The sequence below is a fragment of the Gopherus evgoodei genome, chromosome 2, assembly GCF_007399415.2.
Source record: "Gopherus evgoodei ecotype Sinaloan lineage chromosome 2, rGopEvg1_v1.p, whole genome shotgun sequence".
NCBI classification, from domain to species: Eukaryota; Metazoa; Chordata; order Testudines; family Testudinidae; genus Gopherus; species Gopherus evgoodei.
This window is the reverse complement of record NC_044323.1, coordinates 258209390-258228650: the sequence shown is the minus strand read 5'-3', so window position 1 is coordinate 258228650 and position 19261 is coordinate 258209390. Positions and strand designations below refer to the sequence as shown.

The 19261-nt window shown below is 44.3% G+C and overlaps 1 protein-coding gene across 1 annotated transcript in view; it reads left to right on the top strand.

Annotated features, from left to right (window-relative positions):
- Positions 1–19261, top strand: part of RGS22 (regulator of G protein signaling 22) — a 116950-nt gene that overhangs the window by 34570 nt on the left and 63119 nt on the right. The window contains 2 exon segments of the mRNA XM_030553569.1: positions 247–330; positions 3021–3720. Coding sequence (XP_030409429.1) covers positions 247–330; positions 3021–3720 — 784 coding nt within the window.

Genomic DNA, 19261 nt, shown 5'->3' with positions numbered 1-19261 from the left:
TTCACAGGAATTTACAAGAAATACTATAATAGAAAATTATGGAATAATCTGCCCATCCTAAACTCTGATTAGTAATGGATGTCTTATGCACTGACACATGGACACTTATATCTCCTGTTGTGCTGAATGGTTACAGGAATATGGATGGAATTCGGTTAACCCTCAAATTTAAAAAACAAATTAAAACCAAGATGCTGTATAGCAATGGTAGAATTATGACTTTGTTTTTTCTTGCTTTTCATTTAGATTCTGTTCCTTCTCAAGGTGCATGTAGTTTTTCTGCTCAGTCTTACACAGCTGATTTATACAGCAGTAGCAGCAGTAATTTAGGTAAGCAATATTTATAGATAAATGGTCACTTGTGCCAACTACTATCTGGACTGGAAAAATCCTATTGCCCAGAAGCCTGGGATATGCAGAAGGAATCTGGGCAAGTAAAAGTGTCAGGTTTCCTGCTCAGCAGTTAAGAACAACAGGGGAGGCTGGAGGCCAGTTTAGTAACATGAGAACATCTGCACTGACCTGCCAATCAAAGGGAGGATGGCTAAAGGGGATGAGTGAGAGTGTAGCAAAAAGAAATGAGCTGCCTCAATGGTACAGGGGGAGAGAGAGAAGAGAGCTGGTTATTTATCTAAACACATTATTAATGAAACTCTTGTGAACAGAACTGATTCCTTTTTGGGTTAAAGATTTGATCTGTAGGAACTCAAATGTGAAATTGCAGAACTACTAACTACTAACTAACTGGTTTGTAACCTATCATTTAAATAAGCTTCTGTACCAGATGACTGGAGGATAGTTAATATGATATCAATTTTTAACAAGGACTCCAGAGGTGATCCTGGCAATTACAGGCCGATAAGCCTGACTTCAGTACCGGGCAAACTGGTTGAAACTATAGTAAACAACAGAATTGTTGCACTTATAGATGAATATAATTTATTGGGGAAGAGTCAATATGTTTTTTGTAAAGGGAAATCATGCCTTACCAATCTACTGTCATTCTTTGAGGGGGTCAACAATCAGGTGGACAAGGGGGAATCCAGTGGATACAGAGTACTTTGATTTTAAAAAAGCCTTTAACAATATCCCTCACCAAAGGCTCTTAGGCAAAGTGAGCTGTCATGGGATAAGAGGGAAGGTCCTCTTATGGATCAGTAACTGGTTAAAAGATAGGAAACAAAGGGTAGAAATAAATGGTTGGTTTTCAGGATGGGGAGAGGTAAATAGTAGTGTCCCCCAGGGATCTGAACTGGGACTAGTTCTATTCAGCATATTCATAAATGATCTGGAAAAAGGGGTAAAGAGTGAGGTGGCAAAATTTGCAGATGATACAAAACTACTCAAGATAGTGAAGTTCAAAGCAGATTACAAAGGGATCTTACAAAACTGGGTGGCTGGGCAACAAAATGGCAGATGAAATTCAATGTTGATAAATGCAAACTAATGCACATTGGAACACATAATCCCAACTGTACATATAAAATGATGGGAGCTAATTTAGCTGTTCCCATATAAGAAAGGGATATTGGAGTCTTTGTGGATAGTTCTCTGAAAACATCCACTCAGTGTGCAGTGGCAGTCAAAAAAGCAAACAGAATGTTGGGCATCATTAAGAAAGGGATAGATAATAAGACAGAAAATATCATGTTACTTCTATAGAAAACCATGGTTCACCCACACCTTGAATACTGCATGCAGATGTAGTCACCTCATCTCAAAAAAGATATATTGGAATTGGAAAAGGTTCAGAAAAGGGCAACAAAAATATTAAGGGTATGGAACAGCTTCTGTATGAGGAGAGATTAATAAGACTGGAACTTTCAACTTGGAAAAGAGATGACTAAGGGGGGATATGATAGAGGTCTATAAAATCATGACCGTGGTGGAGAAAGTAAATAAGGAAGTGTTATTTACTCCTTCTCATAACACAAGAACTAGAGGTCACCAAATGAAATTAATAGGCAGCAGATTTAAAACAAAGAAAATGAAGTATTTCTTCCCACAAAGCACAGTCAACCTGTGTAACTCTTTGCCAGAGGCTGTTGTGAAAGCCAAAACTAAAACAGAGTTCAAAAAAGAAATAGATAAATTCATGGAGGATATGTTCATCGATGAGTATTACACAGGATAGTTAGGGATAGTGTCCCTATTCTCTGTTTGCCAGAAGCTGGGAATGGGCAACGAGAGATGGATCACTTGATGATTACCCATTCTGTTCATTCTCTCTGGGCCATGAGACATTGGCCACTGTTGGAGGACAGGATACTGGGCTGGATGGACCTTTGGTCTGACCCAGTATGGCCATTCTTATGATCATAGGGTCCTAGGATCCAAGGTCCCAGACATATTATTATATATTTACTCTTTCCATGTATAAAAAGATGTTATTCCATTGACAGGCGCCTGTCCAATGCTCTGAGCACCCTGACAACAGTTAAAATCAATAAACTCATGCCATTTTCCAATATGACAAGTAATACACTTTCCATTCCATCATAGGTAGATAAACAGCTACCATTTATTATTCCCTCTTGCTCCTAAATAAAAAACACCTCCCACCTCAAACTACCACCTTGCCACAGGCATAGGAGAAAAGATGGGCCTAGCAGCATGACCAGATATTTAATAGGTTCCCTGGGGGTGGAGGTGCCTATGGGTTGGGATGCCAGTTGGTGGAGTGCTGCCTGCTGGCAAGGTAGGTTGCCTTGGAATGTGTTGGGGTCGGACGGTTGAGAATGCAGGGATCTGGTGGACCAGAGTGGAGAGTGAGTTTCACAGACTCAAGGGGCTCTCGCAGAGAACGTTATGGCAGAAGACCCCTCCTGTTCATTGCAAGGTAGCTGCAGCTCAAGCACATTTGCTGATCCCAACTGTGGAAGTATGGTACTTTCCATTGCTGTCAACAATGATATGCAAATACGTTCCAATTTTTGTAACTTGAAAACTTGTTTCTGTGTGGCAGGAGAACAGTTTTGAATCTGAGAGCTTTTTCAATGATCTCTTTTGATTTAATGCAGGAGTGGATTGCCTGGATATGGAATACAGCCAAAGGAGTCTCCCCCTCCCCCAGAGGACAGAAACTGCAAAAACTAGCAATGTTAGAGGGAGATCCAAAAGTGCAGAGGTTGACACTTCTGTATCCATTGCTGACACTCCTTTCCACGCTATGTTAAGAGTATACCTAGATCAGAAATGGGAGAATGGTCCTGAGGAGAAAGAAAATCTGGAATACGATGGTAGACAGGAAATGGCAGCTTTTCAAACATTAGAAGAGTTTACATCAGCTTATATTCAGTACATAGTGAATGAATCAGTTTCAAAACTGACAGGACAACCGGCCGCTAAGAACAAGACTGATATGAACTTCAGTAAACTGTCCAAAGTATTTATACATGAGTTATCAAATAATCAACTTTCTGCTACTGCTGCAGCGCCACCTACTTCTCAGAATATCTCTCCGTCCAACAAGTTAGACTCCAAAGGACATTGCATAAAACATGAGACTGAAGAAGTGAGTTCAAGTTCAAGGTCTGAAAGTGATGTCACAGACAGTCGGGCTGCCTGGTGTACCAGTCACAGAACTTATGATATTGGAAACAGAAATGAGTTTGAAAGATTCAAGAAGTTCATAAAAGGAACTTTGGGTGAAAGGTACTGGTGGCTCTGGATGGACATTGAAAGACTAAAGGTCCTTAAGGACACTAGAAGGCAGCTAAGGTATTTCCCGTTGTTTTTAATGCTTATAAAGAAGGCTAGATAAATGTTGTTTATGAACATTTAGAATTACCCATGCATAATGGATATGGGTGAATAATGCAGACACAATGGTTCTAATTCTGATTATTTCACTAATACAAGGGTAATTCAGGAATAACCACTGAAGTTGGCTGAGTTATATGTTTACAAAACTAGTGTGAGTTCAGAATCAGGGTGAAAATTAAAGCTTTATACAAAAGATTTTTTTTTTATAAAACTGAATATGAATAAATGTCTTAATGAAAACAGAATGAAAGATACTCTATAAATGTAAGATTTTAAAGTCACAAGCAGGGCATACAGTATGACACACTTCCCTAAGCTTTATTAAATTTAGGTCCCCTGCCCTAAGCCAATAGGGACATTTATTCTGTACAAAACTTGGGTTTAATGGTAATAGAAATGTTTTGGCTTCTGCTATTTAGAAATGTTTGAAAATATATTTCCAAAATGACAGCTGTTTGCTCAATGGAATGAATCATGCCAATTATGATTCAATGTTAATATCAATGGCTATAGCTTATTTAGGAAAGACTGAGTGGGCAAAAGGGAAAGGGGAGTGGCACTTTATGTAAAAAACGGTAGTGCGTATTTCTGAGTCACTGATTACTTGAAAGAACATGATCTTGGCTGCTTATAGAACAGTATCCTAACTGATAAAGCACAAGATGTGGTATTAGTTGGTATCTGCTACAGATCTCCAAATCTCACTAGGAAATGGGATAATCAGCTCATAAACTTTAAGGTCATTGTGATCATCTAGTAGAGGGGTGGGCAAACTTTTTGGCCCAAGGGCCACATCTGGGTGGGGAAATTGTATGCAGGGCCATGAATGTAGGGTTGGGGCAGGGGGCTGGGATGCGGGAGGAGTGCAGGTTGCAGGAGGAGTATGGGATGCAGGAGGAGGCACAGGGCAGGGAGTGGGGTGCAGGAAGGGGTGCAGAGTGTGGGAGGGGGCTCAGTGCAGGGGGTTGGGATGTAGGAGGGGTGTGGGGCAAGGCAGGGGCTCAGGACAGGGGGTTAGGGGGCTCAGGGCAGGGGGTTTGGGCTCCAGGAGGGGGCTCAGAGAAAGGGGTTGGAGTGCAGGAAAGGTGTTGTTTCAGCAATTATTTGGTGACGAAATCTGTCAGCTATCACACCCAGGAAAATCTGGGCCCTACTGTTATTAGTAGCACTTGTCCTCCAGTCTACACATGGGAAGTTAAAGTCTCCCAGAATCAGACAATTCCCAGTAGTGTTTATTTAATTAAAAACATTAAAGAGGTCCATATCCAAACTGGATCCTGGTGGTCTGTAGCACACCCCAGGCACTATATTAGGGGAACCTCTAGTAGCTTTCTTCCTCAAAGTGATTTTGGCCCAAACAGGCTGCCTTATCCGTTCCATCACTTCTAATTTCTTTACAGTCTACCTTATCATTAATATAAAATGCTACTCCAACACCTTTTCCTTTATTTCTGTCTTTCCTGAGCAGCAAGGACCCTTCAATACCAGTACTCCAGTCATAACTACTATTCCACCATGTTTCTGTTATCCCTGTCATATCTGGTTTCACTTCCTATACCAGTAGTTCTAGTTCCTCCATTTTGTTACCCAGGCTCCTTGCAATGGTGTACAAACATCTTAACTATTGCATCTTGGCTTCACCCACATTCCTCGCCCAATTGGGTACAGTCATATTACTGTCAATATCACCTACCTGACTGGTATCAGCACTATCCTTTCTCTTAATACCCATGCTCCTACCCACTGCTGTTCCTTTCTTCATTGCTATATCCTTTCTTACTTGATTTTCCTCCCTCTCAATCTTAAAATCAGGCATGGAGATTACATGAGCATCTCCCAACGGTCTCCCCTGAGTTCCTAGCTTACAGCTCTTGTAATGAATTGTGCCAACCTCCATCCATGAAGTCTGTTTCCCTCCCTACCCAGGATGAGTCAATCCCACGAGAACAGTCCTCTATCCATGAATGCCTCCCAGTGGTCAAGCATCTCAAAGCCCTCCTTGTAGCACCACTGCCTGAGCCATCTGTTGATCATCATAATCTTGTCTCACATTCGTTCTCCTCCTCTAGGGACAGGCAAAATCCCAGTGAAGATCACCTAAGCCTCTATTTCCTTAAGTGTCTTCCCCAGGCTGGCATAGTCTCCATGGATATGTTCCAGCAAGAATCTAGCTGTGTCATTTGTTCCCACATGAAGGATAATCAGTGGATTCTTTCCTGCTCACATGAGGATCCTCTTCAGCCTCAGGTCCACATCCCATATCTTAGCTCCCAACCGATAAGTCACCCTTCTGTTCTCCGAATCAGTTCTGGTGACAGGCCTGTCTGTTCTTAGTAAGAGTCACCAGTCATGTAAACCTGCCTTTTCCTGGTGATGGTGTGATTCTCCAGCCATCTGCCTGTTCTTTCTGGCTGCAAATCCTTTTGTGTTTTATTCTCTCTTGCAGTCTTCTGCAAGTTATCCTGTATCCTCCTGAGGCTCTGAACTCTGGGTATCTCCATTGACTCTTCCCCTCTTCTTATAGGACTAGCCACACTTCTATTCTTCCTTGCCCTCCCACCATCAGTTACTGCCTGCCACACCCTTCTTCATTTTCCAGCTCAGCAAACCTGTTCCTGAGCTCTATTTCTCCTTCACTAGCTGGTCTTTTCCTCTTGTAGTCACATGCTTCCTCTGGCCACTTTCCTCACCCAGCAGTCTCCCCTCAGAGTTCTTCAGTCCAGTTTGCATTTGCAAGTCTTGACTTTTTCCTTCAGCCTCCTCTGCCTTTGCTCCATCATCTGCTCAACCACCCCTCAAAACTAAACCATAGTTTCCATCTGCATCTCCAAGCCTCGGATCTTCTCTTTCATCAGTTCTATCAAGTGGCACTGCGTACAATATTAATTTATTTTCAGGTACCTGCTCTAGCATCATGTACATCCTGCAGCTTCCACATCTGGTCATATTCATTGGACTATAAGGTGGATAGAAAGCTGGCTAGATTGTCAGCTCAACGGGTATTGGTCAATGGCTCCATGTCTAGTTGGCAGCTGGTATCAAGCGGAGTCCCCCAAGGATCGGTCCTGGGGCTGGTTTTGTTCACTATCTTCATTAATGAACTGGAGAGTGGCGTGGACTGCACCTTCAGCAAGTTTGCAGATGATACTAACTGGGAGGACTGATAGATACTCTGGAGGGTAGAGATAGGATACAGAGAGACCTGGACAAATTAGAGGATTGGGCCAAAAGAAAACTGATGAGGTTCAACAAGGATAAGTGCAAAGTCCTGCACTTAGGATGGAAGAATCTCATGCACTGATACAGACTAGAGACTGAGTGGCTATGCAGCAGTTCTGCAGAAACTAGGGGTTACAGTGGACGAGAAGCTGGATATGAGTCAACAGTGTGCCCTTGTTGCCACGAAGGCTAACGGCATTTTGGGCTGTATAAGTAGGAGCATTGCCATCAGATTGAGGGATGTGATCATTCCCCTCTATTCGACATTGGTGAGGCCTCATCTGGGGTACTGTGTCCAGTTTTGGGCCCCATAGTACAAGAAGGATGTGGAAAAATTGAAAAAGTCCAGCAGAGGGCAACAAAAATGATTATGAGTCTGGGGCACATGACTTATGAGGAGAGGCTGAGGGAACTGGGATTGTTTAGTCTGCAGAAGAAAAGAATGAAGGGGGATTTGATAGCTGCTTTCAACTATCTGAAAGGGAGTTCCAAAGAGGATGGATCTAGACTGTTCTCAGTGGTACCAGCTGATAAAACTAAAACTATTGGTCTCAAGTTTGCACTGTGGGAGGTTTAGGTTGGATATTAGGAAAAACTTTTCACTAGGAGGGTGGTGAAGCACTGGAATGGGTTGCCTAGGGAGGTGGTGGAATCTCCTCTCTTAGAGGTTTTTAAGGTCAGGCTTGACAAAGCCCTGGGTGGGATGATTTAGTTGGGGGTTAGATCCTGCTTTGAGCAGGGAATTGGACTAGATGACCTCCTGAGGACCCTTCCAACCCTGATATTCTATGATTCTATGATTCTTCCATGGCTTTGGTCATTACTACTGCTGCCTCTGTACCTTTACTGCCTAAATTCCTGTCAAGGGGAAAAACAAACAAAAAACCAACAACACCAAAACAAAACCAGAACCCTGCACTCCCATTCCCAAACTCCCTTGTTTACAGCTTTGTTTGCTGCACTTGTGCTACAGCTCCTGTGCCACTGGCTGACTGTTTGGTGCTTTTATAGGCCTATTGAAGACAGAGGAGGAAACAGGAAGTTGTCTGTGGGCTGCTGGTCTGGTGTTTAGCTGCTCCAACCCTCCGATAATGACCTCCTGAAATTCTGACTTAGCCTGACTCTTAGTAACTGCCTCCTGGTTCCTGCCTTCCAGTTTCCTCATCTGATCCTGATCTCCTGGTATCCTGACTCAGCTTGACTTTTGGTACTGCTTCCTGTTTCCTGCCTTCTGGTTCTGTCACCCTAACCTGACCTCCTGGTGTCCTGACTCAACCTGACTCTTGGTAATTGACTCTTGATCTATGCTTTCTGGTTTCTCTCACAATTCTGATCTCGTGGCATTCCAACCTGGCCTGATTCCTGGTAACTGGCTCCTGGCCCTTGGCCTGCACTCAGCTCTAATCCATAGACCAGACTGCCCATGCTGCAGCCCTGACTGCTTTTACAGACCACTATAACCCACAGGAGTGGGCCCAATGTGAGAGGAAGAGATTCAGCAGCCCAGTCACTGCCTCTGGAAGCACTGGACTCACCTGAGTGAGCCGCGCGCCTTCAGGTGGCTAATCAAGCCCTCCAGGATCAGGTCATAAAGCTGACATGGTGAACCAACTACTCCAGGTACAAGTAGACCAGTTGTGTGGAGAAAATGCCACACTTTTGTGCACTCCTTGAAAAGCCCCGCCCTGAACAGGGTCCTAAGGTTCCCCTTCCAGAATATTTTGATGGGTCCTGCCAGCAGTTCTGCAGCTTCATTAACCAATGTCGTGACTTGTTTTTGACATGTCCCCAGACCTACAACTCTGATTTGTCCAGTGTGAGCTTGCCTATCAGCCTGCTAATGAGAGAAGTACTAAACTAGGCCTCCCCGCTGCTGGAGAATGATAGCCTGGTTCTTTTTAACAGAAATGCTTTCCTCCAGTCCATGTCAGTAATATTGGATGATCTGCACCAAGCTTGAACAGTCAAGACTGCTCTGAGGAAATTCTGGCAGGGGAAGGATACAGCGGCTACCTATACAGTGCACTTTCACAGGCAGATACTGAATTAGAATGAGGCAGTGCAACTGTATCAGTTTTGGTGGGGTCTGTGGGAAGTAATAAAAGATGAGATTGCCCCATGTAGAGATGTCCATGAGTTTAAATGCCTTCATGGATCTCACCATTCATATAGATAACCAGCTGTGTGAAAGAAGGGAAGAAAAAAGGGGCTCCTGCAACATCTCTGTCTGCATGTTGTTCCCTTGATGCCTGCACTTTGCACCAAACAGACGCAGGTGGATATTGCCCATTGGTGGCTCACCACAAGGACAGAATATGTCGTTGTTGGCACACATATATGCTTCTATTGTGAAAAATCGGGCCACTCTATTTAGAACTGTCTCACACAAGCCCTGAAGGGTCTGGGAAAAGAGGTGGCCCGTGCTAAGGGGGTGGGCCTGGGCACTAAAGGAAAGAAGTTCCCCCCCATCTCAGTCTGACTGGGACACATTGTGCACCATGTCAGGATGTCCCTCACTTTCAGGTACCTGTTCAGTTGCACATTCCCAAGATAGAACAATGGATTCCAGTCCAATGGGCTCTTGTCAATTCAGGAGTTGCTGACAACTTCATAGATGTCACAACTGTCTGGTTACTACAAATCGCTTTGCAATACAAGTTAGTTGCAGACCTCATAGAAACTACTGATGGGTTGCCTCTTTCTTCAGTCCCTGTGACTGAGGAAACAGCCCTTCTGAAAACAGCATTTAGGGGTACCATAACACCAGGGGCAGCTCTAGGTACCAGCACACCAAGTGCGTGCCTGGGGCGGCAAGCCACGGGGGGCGCTCTGCAGTCGCCGCAAGGGCAGCAGTCAGGCTGCCTTTGGCGGCATGCCTGCGGAGGGTCCGCTGGTCCCCCGGCTTCAGCGGACTCCCGCAAGAGCGCCACCAAATCCGCGGGACCAGGGACCTCCCGCAGGCAAGCTGCCGAAGGCAGCCTGTCTGCAGTGCTTGGGGCAGCAAATACCTAGAGCTGCCCCTGCATAACACAATTCAATTAATTCTCCACACTTCCCCCTGATCCTTGGAATTCCCTGGCTGACCCATCATAATCCCCTAATTCACTGGCAAAAACAAGAAATCATCTTCCCTTCTGCATTTTGTTAACAGCACTATCAGTGCAGGCAAATTCAGTCCCAGCATTTGGACCTGCCAGGGGAGTGGAGGCAAAAGTGATGGCCCTGGCCGAGGCACCCCCTTGAGCTACATCGGAACTTCCCCATAAATACTAGAATTATGAAAAATGTGTTTGAAAAGAGGAATGTGAAAAACCTTCCCCCACATCAGGCCTACAACTGCCCCGTAGAATTACCACCTGGGGGCAAAATTGCTGTTCAGGCAGATTTACACCACGCCTGAACCTAAATTGACCACACTTCTGGAATACCTTCAGAGAGTCTGGCCCAAGGGTTTATTGACAAATCAACATCACCAGCTGGTGCCTCAGTCCCCTTAGACAGAAAAGAGGACAGCAGTCCTCAGACTCTGTGTTGACTGTCACATCGTAAATCAAATTACGACAAGGAACCAATACCCTCTGCTCCTGATTCTTGAGTTTACTGGATCGCATGTGGCTGTCCCTATATTTACTACGCTGGGCCTCCAGGGAGCCTATAACCTCATATGTGTTAGGGAAAGTGATAAATGGAAGACTGCCTTCCAAATGTGCTATGATCATTTTGAATATCTGGTGATTGCGGTTCAGGCCTAATGCCCTGGCTACCGTCCAGTAGTTTAGCAGCAATATGTTCTGGAATGTGCTGGACCAATATATAGTGGTTTATCTAGACAATATCTTGGTTTCTCAGACAGTCCTGAGCAGCACACTAATCACATTTGAGTGGTCCTGGAGCATTTACAGTAGTACAGACTCTAGACTAAGCTTCAGAAGTATGTGTTTGACCAGATTTCCACAGAATTTCTGGGCTATCATAGAATATCCTGATCCCCCACAGGAATCAATATGGACCCACCAGGGCCGGCTCCAGGCACCAGCTTATCAAGCAGGTGCTTGGGGCGGCCACTCCGGACTGGGGAAGCACTTCAAGTATTCAGCGGCAATTCGGCGGAGGGTCCCTCACTCCTGCTCAGAGCGAAGGACCTCCTGCTGAATTGCTGCAGATAGCAATAGCGATCGCGGCTTTTTTTTTTGGCTGCTTGGGGCAGCAAAACCCCTGGAAGCCGGCCCTGGGACCCACACAAGGTCCAGGCTGTTCATAATTGGATGACCCTCACATGACCTGTGATTTGCAATGCTTTAGGGTTGTGAATTTTTGTCAGCTGTTTATCTTACATGTCTCAGAATAAATTGGGCCCCTCACTGTTCTGCTCTGAAAGGAATGCCCAGTTCCAGTGGTTCCCCTGAAACCCAGCATGCATTCGATCAGCTGAAACTTGCCTTACCACTGCACCAATACTGGCCCACCTGGATACAATATGAGTTTTCTAGTAGAAGCCGATAGCCTCTAGTATGGCAATCAGGGCCATACTCTCCCAAAGACACTGTGATGGGTGTACTTACCTCACCCTGGCACAGCAAGGTTTAATTGTTGCAGTGCAGGCTGAGGAAGCCACACCCCTTCACCTCTGCTGGGCATGCTCAGCCTGGAGCAAGATATAAAAGGAAGCAGCCTAGTTCAGTCTGGGCAGGCTGCTGAAGGGAAAGGATGCAACCGGCAGGCCTTCTCCAGGGAGCTGCTACTGGTCCTGATCCCAAAGCCAAGGCACACAAAGCCCTAGACAGATTCCAGACTGATTGATTAACCCAGAGAGGAAGCTGTGTCATGAGGAGCTACATCGCCTGAGGACCCCAGAGATCCATAGGAACCGTGGACCATTGCATAGGAAGGACCATCCCTAGGATATGAGCAGTCCAGGGGGCTCAGACTTTGCTTCAGTGGTGGACTGGGGAACCAGTCAGCATGATTTGGGAGGATACCTGCTGACTTGGTGGTGAGTAACCCTGCCACTGCCAGGGCTCTGGGCTGGGGCTCAAAGGAGCAGGGAGGGGCCCGAGTCCCCCAACCCAGGGTGCCACATACCAATGACAGCTCCGGGTTTACTCAAGTGGCTCTATTCTTTTCATCTTCACCATCACATACTGACCCCATAACAAGAGATGGCCGATCCAATGCCATTTGCAAGTTTTTGATTCTGAACCACATGGACCTAGCCTGGAACTGGCCCACATCCTCGAGACCTGCAACTTTTTGCCGGAATCTGGTCACGACTGATTCATTCTGCCTCAAAAATTCCACCCTCACAAGCTAGCTGCCATTGACGGAACCACATGACATTCCGGAGGGGTCATGTTCATGAATAAATGCAGTTACATTCCCCCAGATAAGATGAGAGTGGAAGCCTTACAGCTATGCCATGACTTCGCCCTGACGGGACACCTGGGCCACTTTAAAACTCAGCAATTGTTGACTCATCTTTGATGGTGGCCCCAAATGCACCCCTAATACAGGCTTTCATAGTATCCTGCAATGTGTGTACTCAAGCCAAGATGTTGCTCCACAAACCCTGCAGTCTACTCCAACCTCTAGACTCTCCATCTGGACCCTGGGCCACTATTACATTGGATTTTGTTGTGAAGCTACCAGAGTCTAACAGGTTCATAATGATCTCTATGGTACAGACCACTTCACCAAAATGCCCTGTATTAGTCTACTGAAGAGACGGGCAAACTATGGATTAGTCATGGTGTGACAGGGTGTACCTACCTCACCCTAGCTCTGCAGGGGTTAACTGTGCATTGCAGGCTGAGGAAGCCACTCCCCTTCGCCTCTGCTGGGTGAACCAGGAACCCAGTCAGTGTGTTTCAGGAGGATCCCTGCTAACTCGTGGCGAGTAACCAGGGCCCTGGGCTGGGGTTCGGAGCAGCAGGGAGGGCCCGAGTCTCCCTACCCAGGATGCCACACATCCCTGAGTGGCGACCCACTTCCCCAGTGGGCCAATAGGCCACACAACCCCACAGAGGGATGCGACTTTATTGACTGACCATTAGGCCACACTGCCCTGGCTAGAAGAGTTGCTTTATGGACTCCAGCCATCAGGCCGCACTGCCCTGAACAGAAGGAGCTGCGTTATTGACACTGGCCATTAGGTCACACTGCCCTGAATGGAAGGGCCATATTATTGACTCTGGTCATTAAGCTGCATTGCTCTGAGCAGAAGGGTCATTTTATTGATGCTGGCCATTAGGCCATGCTGTCCTGAGCTGAAGGGCCACTTTACTGACTCGAACCATTGGCCATGCAGGCCTGTGTAGAAGGGCAACTTTATTGACTCCAGCCACTAGGCCGTATTACCTTGTTTCCTAGTAAGGGTTATCAGCACTGCACCTAACCAGCTGCAGTACAGCCCCTTTCTTTGCTGGTGACCACACATGGCCTACTAAATCACATCACCTCTGATGGATCACAATTTACAGCCCAATTCTGGTGTGAGGCCCTATGTCTTCTGGGGATCCAGCCACACCTTTCTTACCCCACCACCCTCAGTCCACTGACCAGACAGAAAGAGTCAATCAGATTTTAGAGCAATAGCTATGATGTTATATTAACCACCATCACGATTACTGGTCCTCACTATTATCTTATGTGGGGTTTGCATACAATAACACAGAACATGCTTCCACAGTAAAAAGTCCCTTTTTTGCCATCTATGAGTACCACCTCTTATTCCACTTACAGTTACCTATGACTTCTAACCCAATCACATTGGACTTGGTGCAGGAAGAAGGAAGGGGTCACCTGGAAAAGTGAAAGCCAACTAGAAGTGACATGCAGACAAACATCATCAGTCAGGCCCCACTTATTCTGTGGGACAAATAGTGTGGATCTCAAGGAAGCACCTCTGCACAAATAGACTCTTATGTAAATTGGACTTTCAGTTCCTTAGCCTTGACTGAATCCACCAACAACTTAACCTGGTCACCACTGAACTACACCTACCCCAGTCTCTCAAGGTCCACCTCGTATTTCACATATCCTTCCTGAAACCCTGTACCAAGAATTCTTTTCCATACAGGACCTAATAGCATCCCCAACCAGTGCGCATACAAGGCCATGAGGACTGTGTTGTGCACAAGATCTTGGTATCCTGACCTAGTCTGACTCTTGGTAATTGGTTCTGCCCTCTGGTTCCATTGACTAAACCTGATCTCCTGGTGGCCAGACTCACAGTAACTGATTCTTGGTCTCTGCTCTCTGGTTTGTCTCTTGATTCTGATCTTCTGACATTCCAAACAGGTCTGATTTCTGGTAACTGGACCCTCTGCATGCATCTTATGTAAACCCCTACACCAGGCCACCCATACTGTGGTCCTGACACTGTACAGTTAAAAACTGATCTGGTTTAGAGGGGACATGAAGGAAACTTTAAAAAATAATATATAATAAATGGGAAGTTGATAGTAATGAATATAAATCAGAATACAGGAATTGTGGAAAACTGATAAGCAAAGTGACAATAGGAGAAATCACGCCTAAAGAGTTAAGGTCAATAAGAGTGAGATTTTAAAATTTTGTAGGAACAAAAGGAATCCTGATAATGATTTTGATCCATTACTAGATGGAAATGGTAGAATTATCAATAATAATAATGTGGAAAAGGCAGAAGTGTGCATAAATATTTCTGTTCTGTATTCAGGGAAAAACAGATGATGTAGTCTCATCATATAATGATGATAACATTCTTTCCATTGCACTAGTATCTTAGGAGGATGTTAAACAGAAGTTTTTAAAGTTAGAGATTTTTAAATCAGCAGGTCTAGACAACTTGCATCCAAGGGTTTTAAAAGAGCTGGCTAAGATACTCACTGGACTATTAGTGTTGACCTTCAATATGTCTTGAAACATAGGGGGAGTTTCAGAAGACTGAAAGAAAGCTAGTATTGTGCCAATATTTACAAAGAGTAAATGGGATGACCTGGATAATTATAGGGCTATCAGTCTGACATCAGTCCCAGGCAAGATAACGCCGTGGCTGCTTTGGGTCTCAATTAATAAAGAATTAAAGGAGGGTTATTAATTAATGCCAGTCAACATAGGTTTATGGAAAATAGATTCTGGCAAACGAACTTGATATTTTGATGAGATTATGAATTTGGTTGATAAAGGTAATAATGTTGATGTAATATAGACTTCTGTGTGACATTGGACTTGATACCACGTGATATTTTGATTAAAAAAATGGAAACATATAAAATTAATATGACACACATTAACTGGATTAAAACGGGGCAACTGATAAGTCTCAAAATTTAACTGTTAATGTAAAATCATCATACAAGCAGGTGTGTTTCTAGTGGCATCCTATAGGGATTGGTTCTTGGTCCTATGCTATTTAACATTTTTATCAGTGACCTAGAAGAAAACATAAAATCATCACTGATAAAGTTTGCAGATGACCCAAAAATTGGGGGAGTGGAATGAATGGACAGATCACTAATACAGAGCAATCTGGATCGCTTGGTAAGCAGGCTGCAAGTAAACAATGATTTGGGGGTTGTGATGGATAGTCAGCTGAACATGAGCTCCCAGCATGATGCTGTGGTCAATATGGCTAATGTACTTCTTGGTGGTGTAAACAGGAGAATCTTGAGTAAGTGTATGTGACATTACCTAGGGTACAATCTGGGCCATTGCACAGCTGTGTCCCATTAATTCTCTAGCCTGGCATCCTTTTTACACTGCTTTGGTGTCAGAATATCCACTCCTGGACTGTTCCTACAGCCTAGGGAGATTCCCAAACCTGAGTCGGCTTTTGTAGGTGACAAATCTGAGGAACTGTCACAGATTGAAGTGTCACTAGAGGAGGTTTTGGAATTAATTGATAAACTCAACATTAACAAGTCACCGGGACCAGATGGCATTCACCCAAGAGTTCTGAAAGAACTCAAATGTGAAGTTGCGGAACTATTAACTATGGTTTGTAATCTGTCCTTTAAATCGGCTTCGGTACCCAACGACTGGAAGTTAGCTAATGTAACGCCAATATTTAAAAAGGGCTCTAGAGGTGATCCCAGCAATTACAGACCAGTAAGTCTAACATTGGTACCAGGCAAATTAGTCAAAACAATAGTTAAGAATAAAATTGTCAGACACATAGAAAAACAAACTGTTGAGCAATAGTCAACATAGTTTCTGTAAAGGGAAATCGTGTCTTACTAATCTATTAGAGTTCTTTGAAGGGGTCAACAAACATGTGGACAAGGGGGATCCAGTGGACATAGTGTACTTAAATTTCCAGAAAGCCTTTGACAAGGTCCCTCACCAAAGGCTCTTACATAAATTAAGCTGTCATGGGATAAAAGGGAAGGTCCTTTCATGGACTGAGAACTGGTTAAAAGACAGAGAACAAAGGGTAGGAATTAATGGTAAATTCTCAGAATGGAGAGGGGTAACTAGTCGTGTTCCCCAAGGGTCAGTCCTAGGACCAATTCTATTCAATTTATTCATAAATGATCTGGAGAAAGGGGGTAAACAATGAGGTGGCAAAGTTTGCAGATGATACTAAACTACTCAAGATAGTTAAGACCAAAGCAGATTGTGAAGAACTTCAAAAAGATCTCACAAAACTAAGTGATTGGTGCAACAAAATGGCAAATGAAATTTAATGTGGATAAATGTAAAGTAACACACATTGGAAAAAATAACCCAAACTATACATACAATATGATGGGGGCTAATTTAGCTACAACAAATCAGGAAAAAGATCTTGGCATCATCATGGATAGTTTTCTGAAGATGTTCATGCAGTGCACAGAGGCGGTCAAAAAAGCAAACAGGATGTTAGGAATCATTAAAAGGGGATAGAGAATAAGACTGAGAATATATTATTGCCCTTATATAAATCCATGGTTTGCTCACATCTCGAATACTGTGTACAGATGTGGTCTCCCTCACCTCAAAAACGATATTCTAGCACTAGGAAAAGGTTCAGAAAAGGGCAGACTAAAATGATTAGGGGTTTGGAGAGGGTCCCATATGAAGAAAGATTAAAGAGGCTAGGCCTCTTCAGCTTGGAAAAGAGGAGACTAAGGGGTGATATGATAGAGGTATATAAAATCATGAGTGATGTGGAGAAAGTGTATAATGGAAAAGTTATTACTTATTCCCATAATACAAGAACTAGGGGGTCACCACATGAAATTAATAGGTAGCAGGTTTAAAACAAATAAAAGGAAGTTCTTCTTCACACAGCGCACAGTCAAATTGTGGAACTCCTTACCTGAGGAGGTTGTGAAGGCTGGGACTATAACAATGTTTAAAAGGGAATCTGGATAAATTCATGGTGGCTAAGTCCATAAATGGCTATTAGCCAGGATGGGTAAAGAATGGTGTCCCTAGCCTCTGTTCATCAGAGGATGGAAGATGGATGGCAGGAGGAGATCACTTGATCACTGCCTGTTAGCTTCACTCCCTCTGGGGCACCTGGCATTGGGCACTGTTGGTAGACAGATACTGGCTAGATGGACCTTTGGTCTGACCCGGTACGGCCGTTCTATGTTCTTATGTTCTTCACGCATGCAAATTCACCCCCAGCTAAATATATGAGAATTCAGACCTGTCACTCATGAATTACATACAGGGCAATACCTGCAAATTCCTAGTCCCGCCCTGTCCCCCCCAGAAATGTGTGTCTTATTACTGCTCAGCATAGGAGCCAACTCTGTGGGTGCTCCGGGGCTCAAGCACCCACAGAAAAAAGTAGGCGGTACTCTGCACCTGCAGGGCTGGATTTATCTTTTGTGGCCCTGCTCCCACTCGGCCTCTTTCCACCATGAGGTCCTGCCCACCGCTCACACAAAAGGTGGAGAGGAGCAAGCACTCGCCGCCAAAAACAAAAGTCAGCGCCTGTGCTGCTCAGTACCTTCTGAACAGTACAGGCTCATAGAAAGTCTGTCATTTCATCGAAGGAAAATGATAATGCACCATCCTTGTTATCTCAAATGGAATTTCCCACACACTTTAATCCAAAAACACTGGTTAAGATAAAGCAATAAGATAATTATTAACTACAGGAAGATGGATTTTTAAGGACTACAAGTGTGATGTATTAAATCAGGATTGGTTATAAAAAGAAAATAAAGAATAAAAAGCAGCTAATACTTATTTACAAGCTAAGTGAACTTAAAAGCAAAGGGGTTTTGTCTCACCATATACAGCATCTGTACTGGCTGAAAAGCCTTCAGCCAGGGGCCCTCTCCCAATTCAAAGATGTTTCTTTGTCTTTCAAGCATTGTAGCTGCTGGGAGCAGAGATGGGAAAAGAGAGGGGTGATGTGGAGGCCACTGTCTCTCATTCTTATACCACTCTCCCCTCTTTGAGGATTACTCCCAGCTGGGGTGCAGATGACAAACAGTTTCTTGTGGACTTGAGGTTTGAACTGTCCCTGTGATTAAATATACATTTCTTATTCACAAGCCTGCCGGAGGATGGCTGCTTACGTAGGTGATAGCTCTTTAGAACCTGCTGGTGGTTGGTACTGGTTTGGGACTACTTTTCCTAAACTTGGAGTATGTCACAGCAATGTTATGTAGTAGAAACTGATGTACATCAACACTGATATATAGTTATATTTTACCATGTCAATTGTGTTCAGCAGGTTATGAGTTTTCAAATGATACCTCACAAGGCATAGTTGTACAAAATTTATCACCGTCTTGTAAAGTGGTAAGTATAACAGTATAGACTGTCACAGAATAAAGAGGTTATTTTAACTCTGTATTTGGCCCTGGTGTGACCTCACCTGGAATAGTGTCCAGTTCTGGTGTCAATAATTCAAGAAGGATGTTGATAAATTGGAAGGGATTCAGAGGAGAGCCAAGAAAATGATTAATGGATTAGAAAACATGCCTTTTATTGTTACACTTGAGGAGATCAATCTATTTAGTTTAACAAAGAGACGGTTAAGGTGTGACTTGATTATGGCAGCATGCAGAACACAGGTACTACAAGTGGGGCTACATGCCACAGTGAAAGGCAAGCTGCATCCATACTTGTCACTGTGGTATGTAGCTACACCTGGAGAAAGGCTCTGGCATAAGGGAGCTGCCAGAACCTTTCGCCAGTGCTGGCGCCTTTCACTGTGGTGGGGAAAGACTCCAGCAGCGAGTAGGCAGCAGGACACTACACTGATACAAATAGCGGAATACCTTGGGAGGCTCTGCTTGGGCATGTAGAGAGATGAGTAGGGTATATCCTCTGGGAGTTCAGACATGTAGGG